General features: G+C 41.5%; 1 protein-coding gene across 1 annotated transcript in view; it reads left to right on the forward strand.

Annotated features, from left to right (window-relative positions):
* The window catches only part of LOC109892213 (corticotropin-releasing factor receptor 1-like), a 153,062-nt gene extending 129,310 nt beyond the window's left edge, over positions 1-23,752 (forward strand). The window contains exons 12-14 of the mRNA XM_020484648.2: positions 5,079-5,217; positions 5,421-5,462; positions 18,408-23,752. Coding sequence (XP_020340237.1) covers positions 5,079-5,217; positions 5,421-5,462; positions 18,408-18,548 — 322 coding nt within the window. The 3' untranslated portion in view covers positions 18,549-23,752. The remainder of the gene's footprint in view (positions 1-5,078; positions 5,218-5,420; positions 5,463-18,407) is intronic.
* The last annotated feature ends 887 nt before the right edge of the window (positions 23,753-24,639 follow it).

Genomic DNA, 24,639 nt, shown 5'->3' on the forward strand with positions numbered 1-24,639 from the left:
ATTAAGGTCACAGTTATGAAAACTTAGGACACTAAAGAGAACTTTCTACTGACTCTGCAAAACACCAAAAGAAAGATGCCCAGGGTCCCTTCTCATTTGCATGAACATGCCTTAGAGATGCTGCAAGGAGGCATGAGGACTGCAGATGTGGCCAGGGCAATAAATTGCAATGTCCGTACTGAAACGCCTAAAACAGCACTACAGGGAGACAAGATTGACAGCTGATTGTCCTCGCAGTGGCAGACCATGTGTAACAACACCTGCACAGGATCGGTACATCCGAAACATCACACCTGCGGGACACCTACAGGATGGCAACAACAACTGCCCGAGTTACACCAGGAACGCACAATCTCTCCATCAGTGCTCAGACTGTCCGCAATAGGCTGAGAGAGAATTGCCTGGGGGCTTGTAGGCCTGTTGTAAGGCACGTCCTCGACAGACATCACCGGCAACAATGTTGCCTATGGGCACAAACCCACCATCACTGGACCAGACAGGACTGGAAAAAGTGTGGTTTTGTCTCAGAAGGGGTGATGGTCAGGATCACTTTTATCATCGAAGGAATGTTCTTTACACCGAGGCCTGTACTCTGGAGTGGGATCGATTTGGAGGTGGATGGTCCGTCATGGTCTGGGGTGGTGTGTCACAGCATTATCGGACTGAGCTTGTTCAGTCCACTGTGGATTACAGGGAAGGCATCCTCCTCCCTCATGTGGTACCCTTCCTGCAGGCTCATCCTGACATGGCCCTCCAGCATGACATACTGCTCGTTCTGTGCGGGTTTTCCTGCAAGACAGGAATGTCAGTGTTCTGCCATGGCCAGCAACGAGCATGGATCTCAGTCCCATTGAGCACGTCTGGGACCTGTTGGATTGGAGGGTGAGGGCTAATGCCATTCCCCCAGAAATGTTCGGGAACTTGCAGGTGCCTTGGTGGAAGAGTGGGGCAACATCTCACAGCAAGAACTGTCAAATCTGGTGCAGTCCAATAGGAGGAGATGCACTGCAGTACTTAATGCTGCTGGTGGCCACACCAGATACTGCCTGTTACTTTGACCCCCCCCCCCATTTACACGTTAAGTTTGCTGAAAATAAACGCAGTTGACAGTGAGGGGACGTTTCTTTTTTTGCTGAGTTTATGATTTAAAAAGCAGTGTGATATGACTTAAGAGTTAATCGGGGTGATTTTTCCACAAATAGACAGGTTTTTTCCTTTCCATGGTAGCAAGAGCTTCTCTATTTTGGCTTAATTTCTATAAAAATGTATTGGGGTGAGATCATTTCTTTCTTTCAGGATTTGTATACCGAGTATGTTCACATCCCCGTCAGACCATATTATTGGTAAACTACATGTAAAAGTTGACTTTTTGAGTGATCCAATACCATACACATCATAATTTGGTTTTAATCCAGAGAGGTTAGAAAAAATATCTAGATCATCTATGAGACTGTGGAGGTATTCTAATTGTAGTTTTAAAAGAAATCGTGAATAATCAGTGTACAATGACATCTTTGTTTTTAAGCCACGGATTTCTAATCACTTAATTTATAGTTTGATCTAATTTTAACAGATAACATTTCGATGGCAATAATAAATAGACGTGTCAGTTGTGGACAACCTTGTTTAACCCCCTCTTGACAGTTTAAAAGTTTGAGATGTAGCCATTATTTACTATTTTACACCTAGGGATACTATACATAACTTCAACCCATTGATAAGAGTTTCTCCAAAATGTAAGTATTCTTGGCATTTATATATAAACTCCAGTCGTACTTTATCAAAATCCTTTTCAAAATCAGCTATGAAAACCAGGACTGGTTTCCCCGAAATTCCATAGTATTCTATTGTTTCCGGTACTTGTCTTATATTATCTCCAATGTATCGTCCCTGTAAAATACCTGTCTGATTAGGATGAATAATGTCTGACAATACCTTTTTAATTCTATGCGCCAAGCATTTAGCTCAAATTTTTGCATCACAACACTAAAAAGTGTTCTTTATATATACACATCACTTGGATCCTGTTTCAGTAATAATGAAATCAGACCTCCTTGTTGCATGTTCTGATAATCTAACGTTTATATAGGAGTGGCTAAAACATGCTAATAATGGTCCTCTGAGTATATAAAAAAAGTTTGATATACTCATACATATATTTACATGTACATATTCTCATTCGCCCCTTTAGATTTGTGTGTATTAGGTAGTTGTTGGGGTATTGTTAGATTACTTGGGGTATTGTTATATTACTGCACTGTCGGAACTAGAAGCACAAGCATTTCGCTACACTCGCATTAACATCTGCTAACCATGTGTATGCGACAAATACAATTTGATTTTACTTTATTTGTTGGGGATCATGGCTAGACAGCAATTTTAAGGTATTGGCATAGATTTTTAAGCAGATTTAAGTCAAAACTGTAACTTGACCACTAAGGAACATTCACTGTCTTCTTGGTAAGCAACTCGTGTAGATTTGGCTTTGTGTTGTAGGTTATTGTCCTGCTGAAAGGTGAACTCCTCTCCCAGTGTCTGGTGGAAAGCAGACTGAAGCAGGTGTTCCTCTAGGATGTTTTGCTTAGCTCCATCCCAGTCTTTGCCGATGTCAAGCATACCCATACCATGATGCAGCCATGCTTAGAAATAAGGAGGAAGTTATTCAGTGATGTGTTGTATTGGATTTTCTGCAAACATAAGGCTTTGCATTGAGGCCAAAAGTGTATTCCTTTGCCATGTTTTTTGTTGTTGTTGGTGTGACTTTGATGCTTTGTTGCATACATACTGTATGCATGTTTTGTGTATTTGAATTCTTCTTTTCACTCTGTCATTTAGGTCATTATTGTGGAGTCGCTGCAATGTTGTTGTTCCATCCTCCGTTTTCTCCCTTAACAGCCATTGAACTCTGCAGCTGTTTTAACATCACCAATGGCCTCATGGTGACATCCCTTAGCAGTTTCCTTCCTGTCCTGCAGCTCAGTGCAGAAGGATGACTGCATCTTTGATGTGTCTGTGAGGTTTAATACATCATCCACAGCATAATTATTAACTTGACCATGCTTAAGGATATTGAATATGTCATTTGTTATTGTTACCCATTTACCAATCACTGCCCTTATTTATGAGGCTTTTGAAAAGCTCCCTGGTCTTTGTAGTTGAATAGGTGCTTGAAATGTAACACTTGACTGAGGGACATTACAGATGCTGAATGTATGGGGGACAGAGGAAGGGGTGGTCATAAAATATAATATCAACCCCTATTAGTCCGTAGAACTTATTATATTATTTGTTAAGCTAAATTTTACTTCTGAACTTATTTAGGCTTGCCTAAAAAAGGGGTCTGAATGCACAACAAAATGTGAAAAAAGTCCAAGGGGGTGTAGACTTTCTATGGGCACTGTAGGGATTAGGGTGCCAATTTGGATGCATCCAGGGTCAGCTGAGCCAGCCCCAGCTGTAAAGTAGACATCAATATGCTGTTAATTAATGCACGCCCAGGAAACATCAATGGCCTCGTTGGAAGAAACCTAATGATCGATACCTGTCTGGTTGAATTGTAATAATTTATTTTTGTATGGAACCAGGTGGGGTGGGAGAGTGTGTGCGTGTGTTCCGCGTGTGTGTGTGCCCATGCCTGTGCCTGTATCTTCAGAAACCCTCGCACCCTTCACAGCTACTGTAACCAGCTAACACAACACACCATGCTGACTATTCACAAGCCGTAATCATTTTCACACCTTTTTTTGGAACAGTAAAATCAGACAGTTTGACTGATTCCTTGGATAATGAAACCAGAGTGGCAGACGCTGCATGGGGTCATCTGACTGGAAAGTAGCCAAGCAAATATCTCATTATTGTCATTTGTCAATCAAACTTCTTATTGAGCAAATTCAATTTGGCTTCACTAATGTGATTATAAAGGCTACGTTCGTTACCCTACAGTCAGCTTTTAGCCTGTGTCCCAAATGGCACCTTATTATCTATACAGTGCATCACTTTTAACCAGGGCCGGCCCTGGTCAAAAGTAGTGCACTATGTAGGGAATAGGGTGCCATTTTGTGGGTCTCGCGCCATTGAGCCTCAGCTAGTGCTCCTCTATTGGACTCTGCTGGTCAGCACTTCACTGATGATTAATAATATGCTGATGGATGAGAGGCCAGTATGACCTAGAACATGACCTTGTCCTCATACATTAACCCCTTGGTGGGCCGTATAGCTGGTATGCGCCACAGCAATGCACTTCCATGGATGGATTGAAAGAGTGTGTCCGTGTCACATTACTTTAGGCCATGTCAGAAATTGAAATTGTACATTCATTTTGTGCTCAATTTGTCAGTGTAGACGAGAGGGAAGTACGGCAACATGCTAGCTCTGACAGCGCTGGGTAACAGTTTCAGCAGCTGACATCGGGGGTCTCTGCATGGAAGTGATGGGCACAGCTGCCACTCACTCATTCACAGGTGTGAGAGCGCCATGGGGCGGCCGAGGATGACACATACGCACGAGCACAGGCATTCACATGGCATAAATGCCACGCACGCACACACACAAACACGGACACACAGAAACAGACACATACACACACACAGAAACAAACACACAGCCACTGACTCAGCAAGTTTAAGAACATAAATATATTAACAGAGCAATTCAAATTGGGAGTTATTCGTCTACCTGTTATAGTGCTGTAAGGACTATGAGGTAATTCAGTATACATGTGAACTGGAAACTGCTGCCATGGTTTGAATATGTAACCCCAGACCCAGTGTGGAATCAAAGTATTGTAAGAACTTGACAAACATTATCACTACCCTTGAAGATATGTCGACAACATAAATCCAAACTAAACACGACAGTATTGTGAGTGCTCTCATGAACCATAAAATCACAGAACAGAAGAAAAAAAAACCTGGCAGCCATTAGCAAATTAGTATTGGCCCACTAGTTGTCTGGCAGGTCTATTTTAGGTATCTATTTGTGTTTTAGTATGGCTCTGTGTCTGTGTCTAATTGACTCTCTAGTTGGCGGCCAGGTCTTTATTTAATAATATGACTCTTGTGTTACTGTGTGTCCATCAGGAAAGCAGTGAAGGCCACTCTGGTGCTGCTGCCTCTCCTGGGCATCACCTACATGCTATTTTTCGTCAACCCGGGAGGGGAGGATGAGGTCGCCCAAATAGTCTTCATCTACTTCAACTCCATCCTGGAGTCTTTTCAGGTATGCCCAGGCCAAATGAAAAGTGATACAGAGGGTTTGTGAAATTGTTTGACGCTGTAAACATTCTGAAGCATATAACTTGTCACAAAAAAAATAGATGTAGGCTACAGTACAATGTAGTGCTGCTCACACTGCTCATCCTATCTTCAATGTTTAACACTCTCTCTTCTCTCGCCATCTTTCCCTTTGTCTCTGTTCTCCAGGGCTTTTTCGTGTCAGTGTTTTATTGCTTCCTGAACAGCGAGGTAAGCAGATTCATGTTCGTCCCATGATCCCCCACCGCTCACACTGTACCCGTAATGCGTTTTCCTTTCCAATCCCTCCCTCCCACTATCCCTCCCTCCAACCCTACTCTAATTCCTCCCAGGACTATTAGAAACATGTCCACTTGGCACCATTTCATGCAGAGCTAAAAATGTCCTAAAAATTTATTGTGTCGTCTAAAATGCAAGGCAAGCAGCAGGGTTACCTTGGACATGCAGATTTCCACCACTGGACAGCAGAATTAATAGGATCACAATGAGCTTCACCCTGGCCCAACACATATACAGTGGGGCAAAAAAGTATTTAGTCAGCCACCAATTGTGCAAGTTCTCCCACTTAAAAAGATGAGAGAGGCCTGTAATTTTCATCATAGGTACACTTCAACTATGACAGACAAAATGAGGGGGAAAAAATCCAGAAAATCACATTGTAGGATTTTTAATGAATTTATTTGCAAATTGTGGTGGAAAATAAGTATTTGGTCAATAACAAAAGTTTATCTCAATACTTTGTTATATACCCTTTGTTGGCAATGACAGAGGTCGAACGTTTTCTGTAAGTCTTCACAAGGTTTTCACACACTGTTGCTGGTATTTTGGCCCATTCATCCATGCAGATCTCCTCTAGAGCAGTGATGTTTTAGGGCTGTTGCTGGGCAACACGGACTTTCAACTCCCGCCAAAGTTTTTCTATGGGGTTGAGATCTGGAGACTGGCTAGGCCACTCCAGGACCTTGAAATGCTTCTTACAAAGCCACTCCTTCGTTGTCCGGGTGGTGTGTTGGGGATCATTGTCATGCTGAAAGACCCAGCCACGTTTCATCTTCAATGCCCTTGCTGATGGAAGGAGGTTTTCACTCAAAATCTCACGATACATGGCCCCATTCATTCTTTCCTTTACACGGATCAGTCGTCCTGGTCCCTTTGCAGAAAAACAGCCCCAAAGCATGATGTTTACACCCCATGCTTCACAGTAGGTATGGTGTTCTTTGGATGCAACTCAGCATTCTTTGTCCTCCTAACACGACGAGTTGAGTTTTACCAAAAAGTTATATTTTGGTTTCATCTGACCATATGACATTCTCCCAATCTTCTTCTGGATCATCCAAATGCTCTCTAGCAAACTTCAGACGGGCCTGGACATGTACTGGCTTAAGCAGGGGGACACGTTTGGCACTGCAGGATTTGAGTCCCTGGCTGCATAGTGTGTTACTGATGGTAGGCTTTGTTACTTTGGTCCCAGCTCTCTGCAGGTCATTCACTAGGCCCCCCGTGTGGTTCTGGGATTTTTGCTCACCCTTCTTATGATCATTTTGACCCCACGGGGTGAGATCTTGCATGGAGCCCCAGATCGAGGGAGATTATCAGTGGTCTTGTTTGTCTTCCATTTCCTAATAATTGCTCCCACAGTTGATTTCTTCAAACCAAGCTGCTTACCTATTGCAGATTCAGTCTTCCCAGCCTGGTGCAGGTCTACAATTTTGTTTCTGGTGTCCTTTGACAGCTCTTTGGTCTTGGCCATAGTGGAGTTTGGAGTGTGACTGTTTGAGGTTGTGGACAGGTGTCTTTTATACTGATAACAAGTTCAAACAGAGAGAGACAGAAATATTGCTTGTTTGTAGGTGACCAAATTCTTATTTTCCACCATCATTTGCAAATAAATTCATAAAAAATCCTTCAATGTGATTTTCTGGATTTGTTTCTCATTTTGTCTGCCATAGTTGAAGTGTACCTATGATGAAAATTGCAGGCCTCTCTAATCTTTTTAAGTGGGAGAACTTGCACAATTGGTGGCTGACTAACTACTTTTTTGCCCCACTGTATACACATCCCATGTCAGAGGCTGCATGGTACCATGGTAAGAGGTAGTACACTATATAAGGAATAGGATGCCTAAATGGATTTGTCATAAAATATTAACCGGTGAGAAACCTAAATCTGTCTGGAGTTACAAAAAATTGCTTGCCCTAAAACCTGAAAAACCCTTGGGAGAGCTGTGAAAGTACTCTTGCTATACAGCTTGATGTAAACATTGCAGTTACCTCCTCAGGTATCCCATTCTCCCTGGAGCATTCTGTCTCAACAGGAGACTATCCGGGTCATGTCTCCTGGATAACTCATCCGTGTATTTTGGTTTATAAATGCATTATTTTCCTCATTACAAGGAGAGTTCTGAAGGATGAAGTGAAGCCTCTACACTAACGCTGAAAAGAGATCAATGTACAGTATGTTAGCATGACGCCACTTAGTGTGGCAGATATCTCCCACTGAGGTGCAGTTACTTCGAGCAGCAGCTAATTCGTTGCTCTTGATGGTATCATGGGACTACATCCAAAGGGCAAATGGTGGAGTTCGGCGGTTGTTCATATGTTATCATGAACCATCAGTGATCTGTGAAGCAAAGCCAGAGAGGACCGATTGGTTTTTTTCTGCTTTTTTTCACCATTTACCACATAAGGAGAACCAGAGTAGTACTAACCTCAGACACACAGGTAAATGTTATTAACTAGCCTTCTCTAAATCAAATCAAATTTATTTATATAGCCCTTCGTAAATCAGCTGATATCTCAAAGTGCTGTACAGAAACCCAGCCTAAAACCCCAAACAGCAAGCAATGCAGGTGTAGAAGCACGGTGGCTAGGAAAAACTCCCTAGAAAGGCCAAAACCTAGGAAGAAACCTAGAGAGGAACCAGGCTATGTGGGGTGGCCAGTCCTCTTCTGGCTGTGCCGGGTGGAGATTATAACAGAACATGGCCAAGATGTTCAAATGTTCATAAATGACCAGCATGGTCGTATAATAATAAGGCAGAACAGTTGAAACTGGAGCAGCAGCACAGTCAGATGGACTGGGGACAGCAAGGAGTCATCATGTCAGGTAGTCCTGGGGCATGGTCCTAGGGCTCAGGTCCTCCGAGAGAGAGAAGGAGAGAATTAGAGAACGCACACTTAGATTCACATAGGACACCGAATAGGACAGGAGAAGTACTCCAGATATAACACACTGACCCTACTCTACTCTGATATTCTGGAAGAAGTGCCGTTACTCAAGCAGTAGGATAGAGAGTAGAAAGAGGTGCCGCTTTTCCGTACCAGTCAGCCGCGGCCAACTTCAATCTAATACAGCTCTCCTTCACACTTACAGTGCAAGCTCGGTTAATGACCTAACTGATATTAACGCTAACCAACTGCACTGAAATCATGATGAACAGCAGGGTTTTAACCTTCTCTCCTCTCCAGAATCTTCTTTTAATAACTCCTATGCTGCTGGGAGACCCCTTGAAGCAATACACACAACTCTGACTCTAATGACAGACTTAAAGCATGCTGCAAGGGGAAAACCTAGCCTAGCCAAAACAAAGATTCACTCACCTTGTGCTAACCTCACTAGCAGGGAGAAAATGCTCTTTAAATTGGATCTGCTGGGTATCTACGCATGTAGTCCTGAGTAAAAACTCCTGTGTGAAAAGACTGAGCAATACCTGAATTGTGGTGATAGCTCTGGTGTATTTGTTCAATATTCCAGAGTCCGGACGGATGTCTTTTTGTAGTGTGTTTCAAAGCCACTCGACCACACAAGCTGATAAACCTATTGAATTGAATGTCATGTATTGAATCCCATGAAAACCAAGTGGCGGTCAGAGTAAAACGTTCTCAGAACCTCCCTACAACCTATAAATAAACGTCCCCAGAACAGGCAAAACGTTCTTAATAAACGTTCAGTTCTACCGGTCCGTAAGCATATGGCTTTGTTCCCACAACCAGTGTGAAACTAAAAACAAATGTTCCTACAACACATGATTCCACATGTGAAAGGTTATGTGATCACACGTGAAAATCCACGGGGAATATCATCAGGTGTTCCAAAACTAAATGTGAAATATCATCACGTGAAGTGTTCCAAAACCATATTGTTTCACATGATTTCACATGTGATCATTTGTGAAAATCCAGTGTTCCAAAACTAAATGGAAATGTCACACTTGGAATCCTGTGATTTTCCATGTGAAATGATGTGGTTTTTCAAACCTTCATTTCTCTGGCGACTCTTTAGCCTTACACAATTGCCTTCGCTATTTTGAAATGTTAATGATTTCACACTCATGGCAGGCTGTGTATAAGATTGTCAAACCTGTCAGGACAATAGGCCAGTTACATTTTCACACCCACGCACAAGAAAAAGAGCAGGCCAAACTCCCAGCCTAGCCTATACTACAGTAATCACCTCCAACCTTATGGAAATAAATGTGAAACTCACATTTGAGTAGATCTGACATTCACCTACAATAACCTGTGAATAATTATAGTGTAGTGCAAATCGCTACATCAAAGCTGCATACTGTTATTAGACTAACACAGGGTTCTTAAACCTTTTCAGCCTGGGACCCAAATGAGAAATTCTGTTTTCCTGAAACCCAAGCTTATGAAAACATGCAACTATACGTACAGTTGAAGTCAGAAGATTACATACACTTAGGTTGGAGTCATTAAAACTCGTTTTTCAACCACTCCACAAATTTCTTAACAAACTATAGTTTTGCAAGTCGGTTAGGACATCTACTTTGTACATTACACAAGTAATGTTTTCAACAACTGTTTACAGACAGATTATTTCACTGTATCACAATTCCCTTGTGTCAGAAGTTTACATACACTAAGTTGACTGTCTTTAAACAGCTTGGAAAATTCCAGAAAATTATGTCAGGTACAAAAGTATCTATATCCACATAACCTGAAAGGTTGCTCAGCAAGGAAAAAGTCACTGCTTCCATAAAAAACAGACTACAGTTTGCAACTGCACATAGGGACAAAGATTGTACTTTTTGGAGAAATGTCCTCTGGTCTGATGAAACAAAAATAGAGCTGTTTGGCCATAATGACCATTGTTATGTTTGAAGGAAAAGGGGGAGGCTTGCAAGCTGAAGAACAACATCCCAACCGTGAAGCACGGGGGTGGCAGCATCATGTTGTGGGGGTGCTTTGCTGCAGGAGGGACTGGTGCACTTCACAAAATAGATGGCATCATGAGGTGGGAAAATGATGTGGACAGTCAGGAAGTTAAATCTTGGTCGCAAATGGGTCTTCCAAATGGAAGCACATTCCAAGCATACTTCCAAAGTTGTGGCAAAATGGCTTAAGGACAACAAAGTCAAGGTATTGGAGTGGCCATCACAAAGCCCTGACCACAATCCTATAGAAAATGTGTGGGCAGAACTGAAAAAGCGTGTGCGAGCAAGGAGGCCAACAAACCTGACTCAGTTACACCAGCCTTATGCCTAGAACAATTGCAATATAAACAAATCGCTATTCATGTTTATTTTTCTCCATTAAAAACACTCTTACATATGTATCTTTCTAGGGTGGAACTGTTGTTGTTATATTACAAGAAATCATTTAAATTTTTGAAACCAGATGCTTTTTGAGGCATCACACAGATGCTGCGACCCATACTTTAAGGCTGGACTAACACATCATGAATAATTTTCATTCAGTAAAATACTGTAGGTTATCACAAACATTGAGTGTACAAAATATTATGAACACCTGCTCTTTCCATGACAGACTGACCAGGGGAAATAATCCAGGTGAAAGCTATGATCCAGTATTGAAAATCCACCTCAATCTGCGTAGATGGAGGGGAGGAGACAGGTTAAAGAAGGATTGTTAGACATTGAGACAAATGAGACATGGATTGTGTATATGTGCCATTCAGAGGGTGAATAGGCAAGACAAAAGATTTAAGTGCCTTTGAAAGGGGTATGGTAATAGGTGCCAGGCGCACAGGTTTGTGTCAAGTACTGCAACACAGCTGGGTTTTTCATGCTCAGCAGTTTCCCGTGTATATGAAGAATGGGCCATCACCCAAAGGACATCCAGCTAACTTGACAACTGTGGAAGCATTGAAGTCAACATAGGCCAGCATCCCTGTGGAACACTTTCAAAATCTTGTAGAGTCCTTGCCCTGATGATAGTGTTGAGTGATTACCGAAATGTTGGTTCTTTTTCGTTTTTTAAAACAACCAATTGACTTATTTGAATTTAATTTTGTTCCGTTTTTTTTTCTGTGCGCACATTGCACAGTTTATCTAGAGATAATTCAGATGCAGCCTGAACTGTGCCATTGAGTAGGACAGGGGTACTCAACTCTTACCATACGAGGTCCGGCACCTGCTGGTTTTCTGTTCTATCGGATAATGAGATGCACACACCTGGTGTCCCAGGTCTAAATCAGTCCCTGATTAGAGGGGAACAATACAAAAATGCAGTGGAACTGGATTCGAGGTCCAGAGTTGAGTATGAGGGTAGTAGGGAGATATAGTTTCCAACAGGCCAATAAGCTACATCAAGTGGAGGGCCGAGTGTCTTTGGGATTTTGCTCCTCCCTTATGCTTGATTGGTGAATTAAGGTCACTAATTAGAAGGGAACATCCCTCACCTGGATTTCTAGGTCTTAATTGAAAGGAAAAAGTGATTTTGTCTGACAGCATAGGCAGCAGCTCTATAGACATGAGAAAATGTCTTGGAATTAAATAATAAAGTCATCAAATAAAACATTTTATTCACAACAACTGAAATATTTGATTAAAGCGAAGTGAATAAATCATGTTTAATAAGTGATAAGCATTAATGGGCAGTCACTACCATCATGGGACTTTTATCGTTTTATTCAGTGTTATCACAGGATTCAACCCAGATAATTCATAGTGCATCAATGTGAAAAATATATAATCGAAATTAAATGAAGCCTACACACTAATGCTGAGTAGAGGTCAATGTGCAATATGTTAGCATGACGCCACTTAGTGTGGCAGATATCTCCCATTGAGGCGCAGTTACTTAGGGCAAAAGTGGCCACTCAATAGATGTGTGCTGGCAGTTTGCTTAGCTAATCAACCTCCGTTTCTCCTGTCGGCTTGCTAATGTCGAGCAGCAGCTAATTCGTTGCTCTTGATGGTATCATGGGACTACATCCAAAGGGCAAATGGTGGAGTTCGGCGGGTGTTCATATGTTATCAAGAGCCATCAGCGATCTGTGAAGTAAAGCCAGTGAGGACCGATTAGGTTTTTTTCTGCTTTTTTTCACTATTTACAACATAAGGAGAACCAGAGTAGTACAAACATCAGACACACAGATAATTGTTATTAACTAGCCTTCTCTACTCTGATATTCTAGAAGAAGTGCCGTTACTCAAGCAGTAGGAAAGAGAGTAGAAAGAGGTGCCGCTTTTTCCGTACCAGTCAGCCGCGGCCGACTTCAATCACTGGTATTTTAGCATTCCTATCTAATACAGCTCTCCTTCACCTTGTGCTAAGCAGGGAGAAAATGATATTTAAATTGGATCTGTTGGGTATCTAAGCGTGTAGTCCTGAGTAAAAACACCTGTGTGAAGAGACTGAGCAATACCTGGGTTGTGGTTGTAGTTATGGTGTATTTGTTCAATATTCCATAGTCCGGGCAGAGTCTTTTTGTAGTGTGTGTCAAAGCCACTGGACCCCACAAGCTGATAAACATAGTGTGTCATAACATGTATTGAATCCCATGAAAACCAAGTGGTGGTCAGAGTAAAACGTTCTCAGAACCTCCCTGCAACCTAGAAATAAACATTCCCAGAACAGGCAAAATTTTCACTTCTGTTCACAGAACATAAAAATAAAAAAAGTTCAGTTTTACCAGTCAGTAAATCCACTGGATCCATTAATGTAAAAAAATATATAATCGAAAACTGTGATTTTCTTTTTACAAAGGAACCGAAACCGAACCGACCTCAAAAAACACAAATCGCTCAGCACTACCTCAGCACTATGAATTGAGGCTATTCTGATCCAAAACAGGGGGCAACTCAATATTAGGAAAGCGTTCGTAATGTTTTGTACACTCAGTTTACAGTGAGCTCCAAAAGTATTTGGACAGTGACACATCTATTATTATTTTGGCCTGTACTTCATCAATTTCAATTAAAAAATTATTCAATGTCTATGAGATTAAAGTGCAGAATGTCTGCTTTAATTTAGGGTATTTTCATTCATATCTGGTTAACCATTCCCTCAATTTTAGGGAACCAAAAGTATAGGGATAAATTCACTTAAGTGTATTAAAGTAGTAAAAATGTACAAATTTGGTCCCATATTCATTGCATACACAATGACTACTTCAAGCTTGTGACGCTACAAATTAGTTTGATGCATTTTATGTTTGTTTTGGTAGTGTTTCAGATGATTTTGTGCCCAATAGAAATTAATTGTAAATAATGTGTAACTTTGAGTCACTTTTATTGTAAATAACAGAAAATATTTATAAACACTTCTACATTAATGTGGATGCTACCATGATTACGGATAATCCTAAACAAGTGAGAATGTTAGACGCACAAATATCATACCTCCAAGACATGCTAACCTCTCATCATTACAATAACAGGGGAGGTTAGCATCTTGGGGGGGGTTATGATATTTGTGTATTGTATCATTTCAAATCCAAAGTGCTGGAGTACAGAGTCTCTGTCCCAATAATTTGAGCTCACTCTGATATAAGACATGATTAGAATGAAAAGCACAGGAAATAATCAAAGGTTTTATGTCATACGCATTCACTCACCTCACACACTCACCTCACACATACGCATTCACTAATTCCACAATCTCCGCCTTGGTTGGCATTTCTTTTAAATGGATCCATATTGCATCACAAGCTAGGTTTACATCCAATTTGTGACAGATTTTAATGTGGATATTTCCCACCAGAGCTGTAGTTCCATCAAACTGACTTGTTGCAGATAAAAAGCAGTGTGTCGTGACATAGTCATAACTTTTCATTTACTGAATAAAACAGAAGTTCTGCGTTTCCATCCTAGTTTTATTTCTGACGCTGGTTTTGGCACAAACAGTATGCGATAAACAGCAAATGTGCCCATTCTCGTCTTGGCACGTAGCGCTAGACAACAGTTTGCAGATACAGTGCAAAGGGTAGATTAGGAGGTAATGGATAAGACCATGATCATTTTTATTTGTCAACTGGCAGCCAATCATGGCTAGTCATGTCACCACCATACGAAATAAGACCATCGATAGGTATTGGAAAGGAGCATCTGTAATGGCTACGCTAATAAATCGGGAAGCAAGTACAGGGATTGAATTTAATACATAAACGAACATGGAACAAAACAAGAAACACGAGTAGCGTACAGACATGAAACAATGATTCCTGGGGAAAGAACCAAAGGGAGTGGCAGATATAGAGGAGGTAATCAGGATGGTGATGGAGTCCAGGTGAGTCTCATGAGGCACAAGTGTGCGTAATAATGAGGAAACTGGCGACAACAAGAGCCGTAGAGGGGGAGCCGAGAGTAGACGTGACAGTACATCCTCCCTGACGCATGGCTCCAGCGACAAGACACCGACCAGAGGGACGGTCGCGAGGACCAGGATCGCTTCTGCTGAGGCATGGGAACCTGTCGAGCCGGCTGAGTCACGGAAGCCTGACGAGCTAGCTGTGGCTTCCCCTGTAGCTTCGGCAATTGAAGCCTGACGAGCCAACCGAGGCTTGAGAACCTATCAAGCCAGCTGAGGCATGGAAGCCTAAAGAGCCATCCTTGGTTGCGTCATCAGCCTCCTTTGGACCTGACGTCACCAGTAAAAAAGCCAAAAGTAAATCCCTGTTTCTTCCATTGGTGAGGCACTATTCTGGATCGTCTATTAAATTGGGAAGCAAGTACAGGGAGTGAATTTAATGAATAAACGATCATGGAACGTAACAAGAAACACGAGTAGCATACAGACATGAAACACAAAACAATATAGCCTGGGGAAAGAACCAAAGGGAGTGACTGATACAAGGGAGGTAATCAGGAATGTGATGGAGTCTGGGTGTGTTTCATGAGGCGCAGTGCGTATAACAATGGTGACAGGTTTGCGGAATAATGAGAAAATTGGCGACGATGAGAGGTGGAGCGGGAGTAGACGTGGCAGCATCAAGCTCATCACCATGCACATTCACCTCCTTGTGAAGTTCATAACTTATTTAAATCTGTGCATGCTTTGCCAAGTCGCAGTGGGAGGATCACACAACGTAGCATAGTGTGAATCCAAGTTTACTTCAAAATTATGGTTGTGTCAATATTTGCAGATAAAAGCTTTTCTACTGCAATTGTCGCATATTCTGTTTCACAGACCGCAAAATTTGCCCACATATTTTGTTTTGTCGACAAATTAGCTGTTTCCAACAGGCTTGTCTTTACACGTTTTATCCAATGTACTTTACTCTAATAAAAAGGTTAGATGGAAACCTCTTTTGTGTGAAAGGCTTCCAGTCTCTGAGAAAAGAGCGGGAAAGTGATTTCTTTTTCCTTTTATCCATGAAATCACTCCCACAGTGAAATCCAACTGTCAGGCAGCTATTCTATCTATGATCATTAATATACCGTATGTTATTCTAATTCTGTATTAAACACTCAAGGCTCTTTCCGCAGACATAACCAAATGTGTCTTTACTGCGTTCACACCCCTACTGTACACAGTCCTCATCCTCTGTGACATATTTCCTTCAGTTCCGCAGCCAACTGTGTGAAGTGTTCCAAAGGGGCCTGCAGGGTTTGACATAATACAAAGTGAAAAGATAGAGCTGCTTGTTGCTCTAGTTCTTTAGAAGCAGGTGAAAAAACAAAACAGGTTGGCTTTAATTAAATATACTGTGATCGGCGTCTTACATAAAGCCTGTGTTTTGGTAGAATCATGGATACAAAACACTTTCCTGCTGAAGAAAGAGTGCTATTCAAGATGTGGAAGCTCTATGGAGCACACAGTTTCATGAATATAAGTTTAGAAAGGGAACAACCAGAACTTAGATTTTGTATCTTTCAGCACACTTAAACCGGGGAGCCAAAGAACATAGTGCCGCTTCTCCTTTTGTAAACTCAGTCATTAGTGAGAAAGGGGCCTGTACACTTATCCTTTGATACATCCAGTCAAATTTTGGGCTTCTAATGAGGTTAATACAATCCAAAAGCAAATAAGGAAAGTAGTCATGTCACTGACTTGTTATTAGAGAAAACATGGTGGTCCTCATGGTGTGGCAGAAGTTCAGTGCCTTAAAAGCGTCTACCTCCCTCTTATTTTTAATCCCATGGCACTGTCCCAACACTGTCCACTTCTCCTTGGTTACCACAATTTGGAAATTGCATAAATGAGATCATATTTTAATTAGGTGAAAACAATTAAATGGAAACTCACTTAACGTGGCAGTTAACTACACTGCTCAAAAAAATTAAGGGAACACTTAAACAACACAATGTAACTCCAAGTCAATCACACTTCTGTGAAATCAAACTGTCCACTTAGGAAGCAACACTGATTGACAATAAATTTCACATGCTGTTGTGCAAATGGAATAGATAACAGGTGGAAATTATAGGCAGTTAGCAAGACCACTTCTCAGTTCCTATGCTTTCTGGCTGACGTTTTGGTGACTTTTGAATGCTGGCAGTGCTTTCACTCTAGTGGTAGCATGAGCATGAGGTAGCATGAGACGGAGTCTATAACCCACACAAGTGGCTCAGGTAGTGCAGCTCATCCAGGATGGCACATCAATGCGAGCTGTGGCAAGAAGGTTTGCTGTGTCTGTCAGCGTAGTGTCCAGAGCATGGAGGCGCTACCAGGAGACAGGCCAGTACATCAGGAGATGTGGAGGAGGCCGTAGGAGGGCAACAACCCAGCAGCAGGACCGCTACCTCCGCATTTGTGCAAGGAGGTGCAGGAGGAGCACTGCAGGAGCCCTGCAAAATGACCCCCAGCAGGCCACAAATGTGCATGTGTCTGCTCAAACGGTCAGAAACCGACTCCATGAGGGTGGTATGAGGGCCCGACGTCCACAGGTGGGGGTTGTGCTTTACAGCCCAACACCGTGCAGGACGTTTGGCATTTGCCAGAGAACACCAAGATTGGCAAATTTTCCACTGGCGCCCTGTGCTCTTCACAGATGAAAGCAGGTTCACACTGAGCACATGTGAAAGACGTGACAGTCTGGAGACGCCGTGGAGAATGTTTTGCTGCCCACAACATCCTCCAGCATGACAGGTTTGGAGGTGGGTCAGTCATGGTGTGGGGTGGCATTTCTTTGGGGGGCCGCACAGCCCTCCATGTGCTCGCCAGAGGTACCCTGACTGCCATTAGGTACCGAGATGAGATCCTCAGACCCCTTGTGAGACCATATGCTGGTGCAGTTGGCCCTGGGTTCCTCCTAATGCAAGACAATGCTAGACCTCATGTGGCTGGAGTGTGTCAGCAGTTCCTGCAAGAGGAAGGCATTGATGCTATGGACTGGCTCGCCCGTTCCCCAGATCTGAATCCAGTTGAGCACATCTGGGACGTCATGTCTCGCTCCATCCACCACAGACTGTCCAGGAGTTGGCGGATGCTTTAGTCCAGGTCTGGGAGGAGATCCCTCAGGAGACCATCCGCCACCTCATCAGGAGCATGCCCAGGCGTGGTAGGGAGGTCATACAGGCACGTGGAGGCCACACACACTACTGAGCCTCATTTTGACTGTTTTAAGGACATTACATCAAATTTGGATCAGCCTGTAGTGTGGTTTTCCACCTTAATTTTGAGTGTGACTCAAAATCCAGACCTCCATGGGTTGATAATTTTTGTGTGATTGCGTTGTCAGCACATTCAACTATGTAAAGAAAAAAGTATTTAATAAAAATATTTAATTGATTCAGATCTAGGATGTGTTATTTTAGTGTTCCCTTCATTTTTTGGAGCAGTGTGTAAGTAGTATCCAATCAAACTGACATTGCCGATTTATATAGTTTCTGTGAAGAAAGTGAATACAATTGTTATGTTACCTTTCGTCAACAATTTACACCGTCAGACCAAAAAAAAATGAATTTTACCTCTTTTTCTCCGTCTCTCTCTCTCTGCTATCCTCTCAGGTGCGTTCTGCAGTTAGGAAGAGATGGCACCGCTGGCAGGACAAGCATTCAATCAGGGCTAGGGTGGCGCGGGCCATGTCCATCCCCACGTCTCCCACGCGGGTCAGCTTCCACAGCATCAAGCAGTCCTCGGCTGTTTGAGGACCAGCAACACTCTGCTTTGGCTGAACACCCCCGTCTAACCTCTCACCGCCAACCACCCCTCCAACATGTTCCGCACAGAGCACCGCTTTCCCCTCTTCTCTCCAAACCAACCGAGGGAACAGCTACCGTGATGGTTCACACAGGGTACACTTGGTCTGTAAACACAGACCTCACATACCCCCTCCCAGGGTGCGGTGACCTCTGTAGTCTCTCGCCTGCTAATACATTGAGGTACGTTCGCTCAGTGCATTCCCTCTGGAAGCTACAGACGGTCAGGATGACAATGGCCAAGCTAAGTAATGTCAAGAGCTGACTTTTTGCCAAAAGGCAGCACAGGGAATTGGTACAATCTCTGTGGCGTTGGAAGATTCAGCTGAGAGGTGACTTTTGAAATCACTTTTAAAATCACAGTCAGTAAGTCCAGTGTTCTCTTATTGTTTTTTATTCTGCAAAATCCAGAAGTTGGAGTCCATAAGAATACTCAGAAAGCGGGAAGAAAATGGTACTGGGGCACATGTCAAATACATTATCCCTGTTGGACTAACTGACCTGTTCAAGATCATTGACACAAACAATTTGATTCTTGTTCCTTGCATGTTTTTATTTCCTGTGGAGCAATTTTTGAACTTTGAGCTGGCTATGCTTTCTGGCGCTGCATCATAAAGCGAATGACCGCCATGGACCATTCATTTCATGTCTGTCCAGACTACTGTCTCTAGTAAACATTCTCCCATTCCTTCCTTCTGTTTTTCTGATTAATTAGTATCTTCATAGAGACCATGTTCTGATGTGAAATCTTAGGCCACCATTGAAGATGGATGCCTTCCCCATTATCCTTACAACAACAACCAAGACATTGTGCAAGTGGAAAAAAAGTGATGTGACATCCAACACTGTTACTAATGGGAATGAACTGTGAAAATTGGTACACACCGTCAAATCTACCTAGAGGACAAAACAGTTGTGTTTGTGTTGCCCAGTTCTTTCAGGAAGTAAATATTTAGCATAACTCTCCTCAAACTGTGAGGACTTCTTCTTCTCCCTTTCATCTTAGCCTTTTCCTGGGAGTCAAACGTAAAGTTGGCTTAGATATAGTCAGACCTGGGGGGGTGGGGGTGGGGGGGTGAAGGATGAGCAGCAGTTTAACATCAATAAGGCATTTCACGCCTGGTAAGGTTTTTTTGAGGATCAAGCAAATACAAACACACACATATGGAGAGGACTTATCATAGGCTACAGTATGAAACATAACTGAATATATTTTTTCTGTTGCGTAAGGTTGTAAAAGGTGTTAATTTTCAACCCGAATAAGCAGTCCTTTATAAAAAGCACTTTTATTTATTTCAAATTCCAAAATTACCAGGACTTTAATAATAAGATAACGTCCACTTTAGTATATCGTTGTTGAAAGCTGGATTGGGAGAAATGCCAATTATTAATATAATTTTTTTGGGCTAGCCATGTTAAGGTCTGAGAGGAACGTGGATGTTTTTGGATGCTTCAACTCTGCAACTTGCAAAACGTATCTATACTAAATCTTTAGACTAAATAATTTTGTTCTTCAAACTCTTTCTTGCCATCAAACAGGTAATATGTTACATTGCTATTGTGTCATAGAAGGTACCCAATGGGCACACACACTGGTTGAATCAACATTGTTTCCACATCATTTCAACAAAATTACATTGAACCAACATGGAATAGACATTGAATTGACGCCTGTACCCAGTGGGGACTGACAATACTTTGCTGAAATTCTGCAAATCCTTTCAAATTGAACCACCCATTATGAAGGACCATAACACATCTGATCATCATTCCAATTCCAGAACATTTATCAGATATTGTCATGCACATAGCACAACTTTTTATTTTTGAATGACACATGAATAAGTCAAAGTAACTAGGAAAAGATTGACACTGTCTGGCAGATAATTGAGTGAATGCTGACTTCTTGTGGTTTGTTCTGACAAAGGGGAATATAGTAATGCATCTTCAGATAGACGTTGTCTAGACATGACCAGTCTCAAATGTTTTGCAGTAGGATTCCCCCCTCGCTCTCTCTCTCGCTGAAAAATATTGTAATTATGAGTACAAAAGCCAAAATAATTCACAATCATCAGCTCCCCAAAAGTTCCCTTATTTTTGTTGTTCTGTACATTGGCTAATGTGGGAGCCCTCCCAAAAAGCTTGTGAGCTTGAAGCTTGAATCTCTGGGCTCAGAGAACCAGTTGGCTTCCACACACTACTCCACACAGCATAGGATGAAACCAATTAAGACCAAAGTTTTACTTGGTGTTGTTAAGATCGCTCACCCCAGTAGGTAGAGCTGTGAGAGGACTGTGAGAGTTATAATGGCCTCACCCACAAGGACTTCTCATCTGCCTCTCTCTCTCATGCACGTGGTCTGCTAATTAGCGTGGTCTGCTAATTAGCTCTATCTGCAGGGAAGTCACAGCTAGTTTGACTGAAAGCTGAGAGCAAGGGACAATTCAGGAAAGAGAGAATAGTAGCAAAGCCTGTATCCTGACACAGTTCCCTGCTGTGCAGCATCTCTATGAATGAGCGAGTGAATGGAAGAACTAAGAATTAAATGAAAAGGGCTTTTGTGGTATAGATAGAGGCAGGGATAGGAACTGGGACTTGCTGGGATGCCTTAAAATGTTCCCCCGGGCATAGCCGCATGAAATAGGGGTATTGAGGTTGCTGCAGCACCCCTGATAAATCTACATTTAAAAAAGTATAACGGTGAAAGCACCCTCACTCCAAAACATCTTCCTGCGTCCACGCCCCCAGGCCATAGTTCACAACCAGGGACAAGAAAGAGGGATTGTTTTGATGTTTTTCTTTAGGCTTTGAAAGGCATAAGGTGCTGTATTTGTTCATACAGACTTTTGTGCTTATTTGGAACACAATTATAAACAGTATTTTAAAAAAACTGGTTGAATCGTCATTTCAACCCAAAAATTCCAAAATCAACTTGGGAAAATGATTGGATTTTTAAATTGATGGGATTTTGGTCTTTTTCTCACCCAATCAAATGACAGGGTGGCATTTTTGGTGGATTTCACGTTGAATTCACGTTAGTTGACAACTCAACCAAATGAATATTAAAACTACACATTGAAGTGACTTCTGTGCCCAGTGGGTATTCAGTTGAAATGCATCCTGAAGCGCTAACTGACATTTAAACACCAAAAGAAAACAAACTGCTGTGTTTATTTTTCAAAGTCAAACAAAGCCAATCCTCTCTTGCCAGATATGTCTATAGACAACAAAAATTGTTTGATCTGAATCTTTTTTTCCTCCTGGTCCCTTTTGATCATTAGCATAAAGCAGTCAGAATAAAATATGTGATTTCATTGGCAATGTTTACAGATCGCTTTAAGTAATAGTTATAGAACGTATTGTCAGGCAGATGTAACCTAATCGCTGACAGAAACTTCATCTGTGTCTGCTGAAGGCAGGCTGATTTATTTTTCATGGGGAAAATGTGATAAAACTACTGTCCAACCCCATCTAACAGAGCACAGTTTATTCCACAATCCCATTGTTTATGTACCTGTCATGCTGTTTAACAAATGAGAGAGAGAGAGCGAGAGAGAGAGAGAGAGAGAATGTCTGGCAGTTGATATGTCAAAACGAACTCTTCACTCACCCAGCCAGCGATGCTACTGCCCTCCAACACACACCATGTATTCCTCAACAGCCAGGATACATGACGATATTACATTCATGAGATTAGAGGTTAGCCTGGAATGGAATTGCCAATGTATGATAGTGTTATGCATTCCAATTCCAGGTACCTGCCTCTGTCATGAAAATATGTTCTCTCTTAACCAAAATGATTTACCCTGGAATTCCAAAGCCAGTTGGTTCTCTGTTATAATGTTACAAGAACCCTGTTCTATATCACTGCTACCAGATTTCCGAGACTTGTATTCCAAACACTGAATGTAATTCTATTTTGATCACATATTCCAGGTATCATAACCAATAACCAGATCCTATTGAAAACTTTTTCAATGAAATGCAGTACTTCAGTATTTTGTAGCAAATGGACAATACAGCTATTTTCCTTCCTTTTCCAGGAAACAGGAATATTTTAGTTAATCAAATATTTTCATGTATACAGGTGCATGGTCAGACTCCGATTTTGAAATTCTCATTTTGCTAACTGACGTCAATCCAGGGAAAGTCGTTTCTTGAGGCAGCCGTCATTATTGCTAGTATTATTATCATTCTATATACAGTCGATGTCTCTCAAAGTGTGTCGTAGTCCTCATACTTCTTTAATATAATACTGACATTGAAAATGGCTCCAGTATACAGTACACAGACAGCTTCATCGTGAATTCCAGTTATTTGCACATATGCTATTAGTGTAATCAGCTGTCATACCACTGACTGTCAGCGACATCAGTGTAATCAAATGTACTCTTGTTTTTCTTTGTCATTACCAAAATAGTTGTGGTCACAGATATCCTCCAAAGGCACAAGCGCATCTATCTAGTCTATAGGCTGTTCTTATTTCTTGCCCTCTCTCTTTATTTCAATAAGAAAGTCTGCTGCCGCCCATTCTCTTTTTTGATTGTTTATTGGGTTTGATTTGTTTCCTTAAATTGTGCAGAGGGGTCTTGACCGATTTCACTCGATGCAGTTATAGTTACGATAACAGCGATGTATGTAAGTGTTCTTTCTCGGGTATTTACAATGTGTTCGTCTTTTGTTGTGAAGGTGTAAGAACCAAAAATATTTGTATTTATTTAACTGTCTAAGGCACACAGATTTTTATTTTATTTATCACATTATTTAAAGGGTACAGCTTTTATTGAAGGACACAGGCCCACATTACCTATACTACAGATTGATAAATAAATCTAATTATGTCCACAATGTGTCTACTTAAGATTTTGTGATGAAAGGTGCGATACGTAGTTTGATGTCATTTTTTTCACTTTTGTTGTTATGTTTGATAATGTTGCAATTCTTCTTCTTTCCTCTTTCAAAGTCCAATAAGGAAAAATGGTATTTATTATGTTTATGACTCTACTTGTTCAATGTTGGAAAGCGTTAAGGAATCGTACATAGTTTGTCCACATTTTTTTTTTTAAAGCAATCTAATGACAAAAAGTATATGTGGAGAGAGTTCAAGATATATGGAAGAGTGCTACTACATAAATTGTGCATTAATTTTTTTTTTTTAACAAACCCCAAAAATCTGTCACTGTTGACATTGAGACTGGTGTTTGTGGGTACTATTTAATGAACTGCCAGTTGAGGACCGGTGAGGTGTCTGTTTCTCAAACTTTTACTTGTACTTTTAATCCTTAAGAATACTTTAGAAAATATATTTACTTTTGATACTTTTACTCAAGTAGTATTTTACTGGGTGACATTAATCTACACAGAATATTCTGTAATTTCAAAGTGGTAGACAAATATGAAAAATACAACACTAATATCTTGATTACGTAAATATTCCACTCCCTGAGTCAATACATGTTAGAATCACCTTTGGCTGTTGATTATTGCTTAGACAGTCAACTTCAGTGTATATTTGGCCTTGTGTTTTAGGTCATTGTCCTGCTGAAAGGTGAATTATTCTGTTGGAAAACAGACTGATAAAGGTTTTCCTATAGGATTTTTTACAGTAGCTCTATTCCGTTTACTTTTATCCCCAAAAAATCTCATTTAGTCCAAGCCAATTACAAGCACACATGGTGAACTACCTGAGCGGTGTCCTTCCTCTCGGCAAATCAGTTAGGAAGGACGTCTGTATCTTTGTAGTGACTCTGTGCTTTATGTCAAAGTGTAATTAATTACTTCACCATGCTCAATGTTTACCCAACTACCAAAAGGTGCCCTTCTTTGTGAGGCATTGGAAAACCTCCCTGAAACTGGGTTTGAAATGCACTTCTCAGCTGAGGGACCTAACATATGTGTGGGGTACTGAGATGAGGTAGTCATTCAAAAGTCATGAACACTGTTATTGTACACAGAGTGAGTCCATGCATCCTATTATGTGACCTGTTACAAACATTTTTACTCCTGATTTTATTTAGGCTTGCAAAGGGGTTGAATACTT

The sequence above is a fragment of the Oncorhynchus kisutch genome, linkage group LG6 (assembly GCF_002021735.2).
Source record: "Oncorhynchus kisutch isolate 150728-3 linkage group LG6, Okis_V2, whole genome shotgun sequence".
Classification (NCBI taxonomy): domain Eukaryota; kingdom Metazoa; phylum Chordata; class Actinopteri; order Salmoniformes; family Salmonidae; genus Oncorhynchus; species Oncorhynchus kisutch.